Source organism: Neltuma alba, unplaced genomic scaffold (genome assembly GCF_004799145.2).
Source record: "Neltuma alba isolate B1F8T4 unplaced genomic scaffold, ASM479914v2 tig00011892_pilon, whole genome shotgun sequence".
Lineage (NCBI taxonomy): Eukaryota > Viridiplantae > Streptophyta > Magnoliopsida > Fabales > Fabaceae > Neltuma > Neltuma alba.
The window spans coordinates 11,754-22,869 of NW_021636490.1; the positions used below are offsets into that span (position 1 = coordinate 11,754).

Here is an 11,116-nt window from a genome sequence, read left to right on the forward strand (position 1 = left end):
GGAATGGAGCTCGCTGAGAAAACTGCGACTAGAAGGAGGTGGAAGCTATGGAGGAAGTACAAGTTATGAAGGCGAACGGAAGAAGAAGAAGTGGGGTATGAGAGAGCCATGGTTTCTAAAGGAGACATTATGGACGATGAGCACTAGAATTGTTGCGTGACGGGAAAATATGCCTTTTCCTAGCCGATCGCGGCTGGCAATTTTGTAGTATATTGTCAAGAGTTTGCAGTGGGCGCGTTACTTCTTATTCTCAATGACCCACTTGATTTTGGTTAAGAATTATAAAGCTCATGAAAAGAAATTTAACAGTACAATAATACTCTGTTTAAAAGCCACTTGTTTTATTTAAACAGCCAAGTAGTTCATTAAACATGAGCAAGACCTTTGGTTTATATTATTGGTAGAGTAAGCAACAATTAATGGATGTCACAAAACAGGGGGGGAAATTGGTGAAGAACGGTTTTTCCTCTCTCTTTTTTTTTTCCTTTCTTTTTCCTTTTACTTTTTACTCACTGATCACAAACATGCAGAATATTCATGTGAACCGCTAACGTTTGCCCCCAAAACAGAACAAACAGTGAACCTTTCTATGTATGAGAAAGACAAGTCTTTTTATTGCACTAAGTGTAGATACACTCGATGAATGGAATCTTAATCTTCGGGTGTCCATAAAGAGAACAGCAGAAAAGCCCTTGTAAGAAATTAGGATAGTATAGAGGAATTAGAATTGGAAAGGAAATTGGGGTTTTTATCAAAATAATTTGCACTTTTTTTGTTGGTAAAATATAAAAATATTTGAATATAAATTTTTTAATTCAAAAGTAAATAATACAACATCCTTTCTAATAAAAAGAGATAATTATTTTCATCTCTAAAATCACAGTTTCCAGGAAAAAAAAAAGTGACATTTTTTTAACTATTTTTATGGAAGGTTTTTTTTCTTATGTTTGAAGAAAGGTGAAATTTTCACAGGAAAAGAAAACTACTACTCTATAACGTGGATTTTATGTCAATCTCTATTTCTTAAAACTTTTTCTTCCTTCCTACAAAACATGTTCTTCAGTGTATGTGAAAAATTTATCCTAAGAAAATGGTTAAGAGTATGATGCCGGATTTTCTTATTTTTCCCGTTATATTAGGTTAATTTTTAATATAAGAGCTATTTTGATTTTTAATTTTATTCTAAATATAAGATTTCAATTCATTTTATCTCTTATATTTATATATTTTTTTAAAGTACTCCTTATTGTGTATATATTAATGATTTCATCAAATGATAGTTTTAATTAATATACATGATTAGCAAAGACATTCTATAAAAGATAACACATATTTATTACAAATAATTAATTTAACTAACTTTCTAAATTCACTTACGCTATGTTTGGTACGGGGTTTTTGGAGGGGAGGGGAGGGAAGTTGCTCCCCTCCCCTTGTTTGGCTGGTATAATTTTTTAGGAGGGGAGGGAAGGAGCTCCCCTCCCCTCGTTTGGTTAAGATGTTTTTTAAAGAGGGGAGGGGTTCTTCTCCCCTCCCCTTCCCTTCTAGCCTCCCCTCCAAAAGTGGGGTTTTTTGGAGGGGAGGTGAGAGATGATATTTTAATTCCTTATATGCCCTTTCGATTTGTTAACCTCTAATCAATCATAAACATTTCTACATAATAGAGTTCTTTTGAGCATCTAATAAGAGGTTATTAAGATAATTATCTCCAAAATTAGTGAGCATTTGTAAACTTTTTTTCTCTTCTTCTAATTCTAAGAAGCCGTTGGTATTTTCTTTCACCTTCAAGGTCTTTTCTCTGATTGAAATCTATCACTTGTGACTTTTTGTCTTGATATTCTATAAGTGTGTGACTGTATCTTGTAAATCAAAATTAGTGAATTGTATTATATATATATATAGTTATATCTTAACAAAATAAAAGTGAGAAAATTCATTTAAATTTTATGAGGCTAAAATAGTCAATTTTTTTTAGAACAAAATAAGGTATTATTAAAATCCCTCCCTCCCCTCCCCTCCAATCAATCCAAACAGGAGATCATTAAAATCCCTCCCTCCCCTCCCCCTCCCTCCCCTCCCCTTTGTAGCTACCCTCCCTTTTCCTCCCCTCCCCTTCCCTTGATTAAAATCCCTCCCCTCCCCTTCCCTCCGTCGAGCCAAACATAGCGTTAGGGTGTGTTTGGTTGGAAGGGAGGGGAGGGGAGGGGAGGGAAAATGAGCCCCTCCCCTCATTTGGTTAAAAAGTTTGGAGGGGAGGGGAGCTAAAATGTCCCCTCCCCTCCCCTCCCTTCCCCCATTTTGGCTCCCCTCCAAATTGGGGGGTTTTTGGAGGGGAGCCAAAATTTTGGACCATTATGCCCTTATGGCTTTTTTAATATTCCACTTCTACCCATAAAATATATTATTATAATATTTATTTCAAATAAAAAATATATTATCCTAAGTAAAAAAATAAAAAATATATACATTATTATAATTAAAAATATATTATAAAAATTATTTAAAAATAAAAATTATTTAAATAAAAAATTATAATATTATAAAATTAATTGTTTTTGATAAATATATTATTTATTAAATATATTTTAAAGCTGGAAAAAAAGATAGCCTAAAGAAAATAAAATTTTATTTTTCTTATAGCATATAAAATTTGTTAATTTGATTATTTTAAATATATTATTATATTAATTAGAATAAAAAATTACTATACCAATTTTTTAATACACATATTAACATAATAAGACTGAATTTTTATTCAATTATATAATTTAAATTAAGATGTAAATTAATTTATATAATATATCAATAAAAAACATAAACTAATATGTAAGGGTAAAATGGTAAATTGATTATTACTATCCCTCCCCTCCCCTCCTTGAACCAAACAAAGGATCATTAAATACCCTCCCCTCCCTCCTTTTTAATCAAACCAAACAAGGTGAGGATGAAACCTCCCCTCCCCTCCCCTACCCCTCCCTCCCCTCCCCTTCCCTCAAACCAAACAGGCCCTTAAATTTGTCAATTAGCCGAAGATTATTGCTTTGTTTTTAATCAAAAGGGGCCAACATGGGCCCACATTTTCTCGAAAAATCAGAGCATAGAACGACCCGATTGGCGATGGTTTTGGATGAAATAGATATCCATACATACGAGACCCGTAGTAAGATTTTGTATCGAACTGGCAAAAACAATAAGATTTTGTATTGAAATTAAAAATGAGAAGAAAGTAATATGAGAGGCGTGTTATTGTAATAGCAATGTATGATGTATCTTCATATATTGATTTTATGCAAACAATCATTCCATGTTTATCATTATATTAGCTTATTTTAAATAATTTAGTATAAAAATACGAGAAGAGTTTTATCTTATAAAATATTTAAATAATTTAAATAATTATAGGAGTTTTTCACACAAACACGACTGGAACATTAGAAAAAATTTTACGTTGAGAACAGTATTAATTATTTCAGAGAGTGAAATAAGCGAGTCCTTTAACTTTTTATTTAGGCTAAAGTATATATTTAGTTCTTTATTGATCTTTTGACTTTAAAAAGTATACTTTTAGTTCTTTAATCCTAAATTTTTTTAAAAAATGATGACATTGAGATCTTAAATGTTGATAAAACATTATCAAATGCTAACATATTAAGTTTAGTTTCAAAAAATCCATGATTGTTACAAAAAATCATCACTGAAATTTAATAATTTTAGGGTTAAAGGACCAAATGTATACTTTTTAAAGTTAAGAAACTAAATTAAAATCTTATACAAAGTTAAATGATCAAATATATACTTTATCTTTTTATTTATTTTCACGGAGTTGAGTTTGACATGCTTGATTTTATGAAATCCAAGCTGTCCATCTATTATCAGAGAATTAAATTAAAATAAGAGAATTTTATTATTTTGCTAATAAACCTATTTAAGTCAATATTTTGTAAAAGAACCATAAAAATCATAATTATTAGGTACATTTTGAAGTCAATTTTCAAATTTTAGGGACTAATGTTGCTTTCCTACCAAGTGTGTGTTGGAGGGGCTAAGGATTTGTTTGGATGACAATATGATCTTTCAAAAGCAATTTTTTAATAATAATTTAAGAAATACTAGATAAGTTCATAAGAAGAGATTTGTCTTGATTTACATGAACATTATTAGAAGTGCTTATATTAAGCAGCTCCAAACAAGTACTAAAAAGAAATCCTATTTATTGATGGGTTAAGGTGTAAATCTATTTATAAAATACCATAAAATTTATTTAGGTAGAAAAATAAACATGAAATATCACACGCTCTAGGAGAGATTTTAATTTAATTTAATTTAATTTTTATAAAATTTAACAAAACTAAAAATCAATAAAAATTGAATATATGGATAAAATTGAGTAAAAAGATCATTAAAAACTAATTAAGATGCAGCAATAATCATTTTTTATTATTTAACTTTTTTATTTATAAAAACATAATTTTTAGTAACTAAAATAAAAGAAATTGATTTAGACATGATTTTTTTTCTTTGCCAACCGATTTAGGCATGATTTATTTATTAAATAAAAAGAAATAGTTTTTTTAAGGAAAAAGAACCTAGAAAATACAAAATAGCACTGGAAATAACAAATTTCTATAAAGGGTGATTCAAATTTTAGTTTTTTTTAATATAATAAGTATTCTAATTTTCTGTGATTTTCTTGCTCTGTTTTCTTGTAAAGAGGATTCTTTGTTCGATGTCCAAGTATCTTATCCCAACACGGGTGAATAACAGAGGCCTTGAATACAAAACGTCAGATTGCCTTATTCTGAACTTTACCCAACGCATTTCTATTTTCTCGATTCAATTATACTTTGATTTCTTTGTGCTTAGTGATAAGAATGCTGCTAACTCCCTCAAACCAACCCTTACTGCAAAGCAATGCGGAGGAGACCCTGAATCTGCTCGAGAGATGCTCAAGCATGAAAGAACTAAAGCAGATTCATGCCCGCGTTTTGAAACATGGAAGCTATACGCCCCAGATTACAGTAAGCAAGCTCTTAGATTCATGCACATCTTCAGAATTTGGGGACTTATCTTATGCTCGAATGATTTTTGACGGAATAAAATCCCCTAACATTATCATGTGGAACACCATGATCAGAGCATACTCAAACAGTAATTTCCCAGAAGCATCCCTGCTTTTCTACCAACAGATGCTCCATCATCCGGTCACGTACAATGCCTACACTTTCCCTTTCCTTCTCAAAGCATGTTCTGCTCTCTCAGCTTTTGAAGAAACCAAACAAATTCATGCTCACGTAATCAAAAGGGGCTTTGGTTCAGAGGTCCATGCCACAAACTCCCTCCTTCATGTTTATGGAAATTCCGGCAGCATTGAGTATGCACGCCGCCTGTTTGATCGGCTTCCCCAACGAGATATTGTTTCTTGGAATATAATGATTGATGGGTACATCAAACTTGGAAGCATAGACATGGCTAACGAGATTTTCCAAGCCATGCCAGCGAAGAATGTTATTTCATGGACAACCATGATTAATGGGTTTGTTAAGGTGGGACTGAACAAGGAAGCTCTGTCTCTTTTTCAAGAAATGATGATTGCTGGGTTCAAACCTGATAGTGTAACTCTGAGTTGTTCTCTTTCAGCATGTGCAGGTCTGGGAGCATTGGACCAAGCTATATGGATTCACGCCTACATTCATAAAAATGGAATAAAAGAAGATTCAATTTTGGGCTGTGCACTTGTGGATGTGTATGTCAAGTGTGGTGAAATGGAAAAGGCCAAAGAAGTGTTTAAGAAATTGGAGAAGAAATGTGTGCGCGCCTGGACAGCTTTAATCGGCGGCTTTGCCGTCCACGGAAGGGGAAGAGAAGCACTTGAATGGTTTAATCAGATGCAGAAAACTGGAATCAAGCCAACTTCAATTACTTTCACCGCAATTCTGACTGCATGTAGTCATGGAGGACTAATTGAAGAAGGAAAGTCACTGTTTGAGAGCATAAGTTCTGTTTATAAGATGAAGCCAACTATAGAGCATTATGGATGCATGGTGGATCTTCTGGGTCGAGCAGGGTCGTTGAAGGAAGCAAAGGAGTTTATAGATTCAATGCCCATAAAGCCAAATGCTGCTATATGGGGGGCATTGCTCAATGCCTGCAATATGCACAGAAATCTTGAGCTTGGCAAAGAGATTGGGAAAATCCTAATTGAAGTGGACCCTGATCATGAAGGAAGATATATTCATTTGGCAAGCATTCATTCTGCAGCTGGCGAATGGGACCAGGCAATTCAAGTAAGAAGAGAGGTCAAAGAAAGAGGACTTGTGAATCATCAAGGATGTAGTGCCATCACCCTTAACGGAGCTGTGCATGAGTTCTTTGCTGGGGGTGGATCGTGCCATATCAAAGAGATTCATGATATGTGGGGCGATATATAATTGCAAACCGAAGTCGAGCTTGGAGATCTGTAGTTCTCAAGGAGGTTCAAATTTTCACCACTAGATGTTACGCTGGTGATCCGCTCATTCTTTTCAATGTAGACAGCCATTTTAATCAATTTGTAAGAGTTTATTTTTTGTTTAAAATAATATATAATAAAAATAATATTACCGACTTAGATTATCTAAATTTAATTTAGATGGACCTAGGGTGATTAGGTTGAGTGAAAGAGACTTATTCTCCATTACGGTCCAATACTAGGAATAAAAAAATTAACAATTGAAATTAAATTAATAATGTCGACTGACCACTGGATTCAAAGCACTAACATCTTAAAACTCTACTTATCAGATGCTGCTTCTAAGCATTAGATTATCTAATGCGAGGGACCAGATTGAAATTTGCACATGTCAAACAAACAAACAAAAATTTATTTGTTATAAGGGAGTAACTTTAATTTTTGTTGCAAGGAACCCTGAAATGAAGATGAAGTGAAGAAATGTGAGGTCATATATGCAAGGGAGGACTTCTTTGCTACGCTTTCCATCCACTTCATCTTCATTGGATTCACTTTGCAGATCCGGACCATTGTATCTGCATGCGATATAGATTTAATTATTATTTTTTCTTTTTTTAACATTCTGGCTATATGTTTATAAAATACTACCTCCGGTTTTTAATATAAGATCTTGTTTTACTTTTATTTTGGTTCTAAATATAAGACCCCAATCCACTTTGTCTCTTATATTTACATTTTTTTCCTAAGTAGTCCTTCCAACAATAGTAGTTCTAACCAATACACTTGATTAGCAAGGATATTTTAAGAAAGACATCATTTATTTATTACAAATAACTAACTTAATTTCTTTCCTTAATCTCCTCAAATTAATCAACTAGCTCTTATAATTATGACCGGAGGTAGTACTAACTTTTGTTACATTATAAATTTGACCATCTAGATTTGTAGCGAAAATGAAGTGGATCGAAGATGCAGTATTGTAGATAAAAACGGGACTGAAAAGTTCATCTTCCATTGAAAAAATTCAAAAGAATATGGTGTTCTCAGCATTAGAGATGAATCAAGGTTGAGTTTGGATTCTGAATCGCTACTACAAGTTCTGATGCATTTTCTCACAAATAATATTGTTATGTAAAAACTGTCAATATAAAAAGTGGTAACTTTAATTTTATTTCATTCTAGGGTGAAGAATACAAGAGAATGTTGAACAAATTACAGGTCAGAGTAACAAGAAACACAAGAACATGTTACCCAAAAAAAAAAAAAAAAAAAAAGGAAACGCGAGGACAAGTATAGCCTGGTTCGTTAGTACATTTTTGACATTTTATTACATTATGATATGATGTTGGTATTGGATTGTTCTCTCCCATTATATCTCGTAACCAAACTTTCCGCAACTTATGCATGAAAGCTTAGAATAAAAACAACTAAATCACAATTAAATCATCAAATTACATTCCAAACAAATCCAAATTTGAAGCTAACATTGTGGAAGATCCTTGGGCGGAGGCAGAACAGATTGTTCTTGTCCCGGTCCATCTTCTACCACGAACGCCGTTTTTAACCCCCAACCAGTGTGCAGCTCTAAATGGCAATGCATGAACCAAACACCTATGCCGCCATATATCACCAATAAAAAATCTTATCAATCAAATACAGAGTATTGCTGACACATATGATTCTTATATATATATAAATATAATACACACACATAAGTACCTGGATTATCAGCACGGAAACGAATTGCAGTCCATCCACCGGTGGGAACACCAACAGTGTTTCTCTCCATAGGATCTACCAAGTTATATTTCGCAGGGTCTTTTGCTGGATCGAAATTGCCAATGCCAGTTCCAACCACAAAGAAGTTGTATCCATGGAGATGGAATGGGTGTGACTCAACAGTGAGCAGATTCGTGTCCTGCAGAACCAGTTCAACTGTAGAATTGAAGGCAATCTTGCTAATCCTCGTGCCTGTGGAAGTTCCAAGATTAGCAGTCAATGGTGCACCGGTATAGTTGAAAGTGGTTGGAGGCCGATCGGGGAAATCAGTTCTGAACACTCCCTTCAGATTAAAGTAGTGAGCTTGAAGAAGCGCAGTCTTGGGCATCACAAAAGAGATGTTGTTTAAGGAAGCAAGTAACCTAGTTCCATTCACGCATGTGGGGCACGAATTCTTGCTCAAACCAATAGTGTAAAACAGGTTTCTGTCGACTTTGAGAGGAACATTAGCAGGGTACTGTGCAGAGTTCAAGCTTCGCAGTTTCTTGTTGTAGCTAAGGGCAAAAGCTGTGTCATTTCTAGCTGGTAATTGTGGGAGGAGTGGGAGGACGGTGTTTGGGACACCTTTGTATTGAAGAATAGCTGTGGCTGTTTTGTTATCTACTGGGATTGGAGCGTCCATGAAGGCCCTGGTAGACATGAAGTATCTACCTCGTACTTGGTTGGCTTTTACCAAAACGTTTGTGGTCTGTCCAGGAGCTATCAGAATTGCTTGTGTTGTGAATGGTTTCGTGTAAACTGCGTCAACTTCCACCACTGTCATGTTATGACCCGCAATCCCAAAGAAAAGCTCATCGTTGAGCGCAGCGTTGACGATTCTGAGAAGGTAGGTCTTCCCCTGCTCAACCTCCATTGCAAATGTATCTAAAAAGAAAACATACTCCCAGATTATTAGGCTTTCTTTGGAGTAAAGATATTATTATAATAACTTAGGCTTTCTAATTATAATTTCTTACGTTTCTCAGAGCAAGGAAAGAGTGGTCCAGGCTTCCCATTGATCGTATGCGCATCAGACATATTTGGCGGCAACCCCATTCTGTTTCCTTGCTTTTCAATCAACTCCACGTCATTGTTCCACCATTCCCCTGTTGAACAAGCCCAGTTTCTTACTTGAACATCTGGTTTAACAAAATGAATGGGAAAGAAGACTGAGAAGTGCGGAAATGACCTAAAAGAATTTCGAATTCTCTGGCTGGCTGAGGGAAAGGAAATGGAGTTCCAGGCTTAGGCATAATCACAATGGCACCATACACAGTAGCTCTCAGCCAAAGAATGTGGGCGTGCCACCATAAAGTCCCCCGTTGTCCTGTAACGTTGAAGTCATATGTGTAGCTACTTCCAGTTTTGATAGGGCACTGTGTAATATAAGCAGGTCCATCAGCCCAACCATTGCGATATTGCTTCAGTCCATGCCTGTGATAATCATTCACCACATCCATGTATTAACTCATTAATTGACAATTTGACACATTTTAATATGTTTATGTCTCATAAATAGGAACAGAAATTGGCTTTTCATACCAGTGAATTGACAAGTTATACGGCACATGGTTTGTGACATTGATTTGCACTCTATCTCCTTCTCGGGCATAAATAGTTGGCCCTGGAAACCTCCCATTCACCGTTACTATGGGCTTTGCATGGCAGAGTCTACTCACGTTTGTCATTTGAATCTGCAGAAACAGCCAAGCGTGTGATCAATAATATAGATATACACACAGGGCAGGACTGTCAAATGATAGCACGTTGATTACTCACATCAAATTGGTATCTCTTTACGGCTGCTTCAGCTGGAGAAAATGCCAAGCCCAAAAGTACAAAGAAGAAGATCAGGCAAGATATGTGACCTGAGAAGAAGATCAGGCCAGCCATGTCTGTTTCTCGCAGAACTGCTTCGATTCAATGCGTTTGATTTACTGCACAAGGATGAGACATGGAGGCAAAGATGTTCGAGTATATATATGAATCGTATGAAGGTAGATTGGAGAGTATAAGTTTGTTTAAAAAAGGTTTATAGAACCCAAGGGTGATTAGGTGGCGAAGGGGTTGAAGATCAAAGCTTGTAAGCGATATACTGATAAGGACTTGAAGGCCAATGAACTGCCGTAGAGGTTGAGATTTCAAGGACAAGACAAACATCAGAAACACAACATGTAGTTATTTTTGTATCATCAAAAGTAGAGGTTAAAAATTCGAGCTCAAAGTGAGAGAGTTACATGAGACCAAACATAATAGGAAAAGGCAAAGCTTTATCGTTAAGGAGAAGCAATGGCTTAAGCGTGATGTTATCGCGCCAACTTTGTCTTAGTCTTCAGAAGTTCTTTAGGTTCAGTTTAGTTCTCAAAGTGCAAACCAATGGTTTTTATCGTCGTTAATTTAATGATAGGAATGTTCAACATGATATCACAAAAGACTTTATGAGTTGAATAATCATTTGGTAAGTAGACCTGTACGGGATCAATTTGATTCGTCGTCTATATATTCTAACGCTTAAAAAATTCTCGAAATTTTGAAGACTACAAGTAAATCATCATGTCAAAATAAGCTTTCCTGCTTGAAATGAAAGCGGGCCTTAAGAAGATAAAATGGAATTTTATCTTTCCACAAAAAAAAAAAAAAAGTTCACTTAGTGAGACTCTTAAATAATGCAAGTCTGTGTGCTGACAAATGAATCGATGGTGTTTCATTAATTACAATGGTTGAGCCTAAACGTAAATGAGAGGGAGAGTGAGGTTGGTTTATCAGTCGCGTGGGAGTTGAGACCAGACTCAACTTGTCGTTGGAAGCAAACAAGACAAGTTTTAAGAAACTGCTACGTCAAACTTCAAGTTAAGCAATGGACGGAAGGACCATACTCTGTCTTCATTCCTTATTTTAAAAAGGCTTGCT

General features: G+C 34.9%; 2 protein-coding genes across 3 annotated transcripts; one reads left to right on the top strand and one right to left on the bottom strand.

Moving 5' to 3' along the window:
- Positions 1-4,828: 4,828 nt before the first annotated feature.
- On the top strand, positions 4,829-6,575 carry LOC114719083 (pentatricopeptide repeat-containing protein At5g66520-like). Of its 2 annotated transcripts, XM_028904535.1 has the most exons (2): positions 4,871-5,018; positions 5,135-6,575. In XM_028904535.1, the coding sequence occupies exons 1-2, from the start codon at positions 4,993-4,995 to the stop codon at positions 6,426-6,428; spliced, it is 1,320 nt and encodes a 439-aa protein (XP_028760368.1). In that variant the 5' UTR covers positions 4,871-4,992; the 3' UTR covers positions 6,429-6,575. The 2 variants fall into 2 exon arrangements, with proteins under 2 accessions (XP_028760367.1, XP_028760368.1); XM_028904534.1 differs by having other exon boundaries at positions 4,829-6,575.
- A 1,138-nt stretch (positions 6,576-7,713) lies between these two features.
- Positions 7,714-10,120, bottom strand: LOC114719082 (laccase-11). Its single transcript, XM_028904533.1, has 6 exons — positions 9,986-10,120; positions 9,749-9,900; positions 9,396-9,640; positions 9,184-9,312; positions 8,168-9,091; positions 7,714-8,059 (listed from the first exon to the last, which is right to left on the bottom strand). The coding sequence occupies exons 1-6, from the start codon at positions 10,097-10,099 to the stop codon at positions 7,929-7,931; spliced, it is 1,695 nt and encodes a 564-aa protein (XP_028760366.1). The 5' UTR covers positions 10,100-10,120; the 3' UTR covers positions 7,714-7,928.
- Between the last annotated feature and the right edge of the window lie 996 nt (positions 10,121-11,116).

What these genes read in the sequence shown, in the direction of transcription:
- LOC114719083 (XM_028904534.1), top strand. Translation starts at nt 4,872, where the DNA reads ATGCTGCTAACTCCCTCAAACCAACCCTTACTGCAAAGCAATGCGGAG.
- LOC114719082 (XM_028904533.1), bottom strand. Translation starts at nt 10,099, where the DNA reads ATGGCTGGCCTGATCTTCTTCTCAGGTCACATATCTTGCCTGATCTTC. An exon ending in TAAAGAGATACCAATTTGAT is followed by an intron (nt 9,901 to 9,985) that starts GTGAGTAATCAA and finishes CTGTTTCTGCAG; the next exon opens with ATTCAAATGACAAACGTGAG. An exon ending in CTTTCCTTGCTCTGAGAAAC is followed by an intron (nt 9,092 to 9,183) that starts GTAAGAAATTAT and finishes TTTTCTTTTTAG; the next exon opens with ATACATTTGCAATGGAGGTT.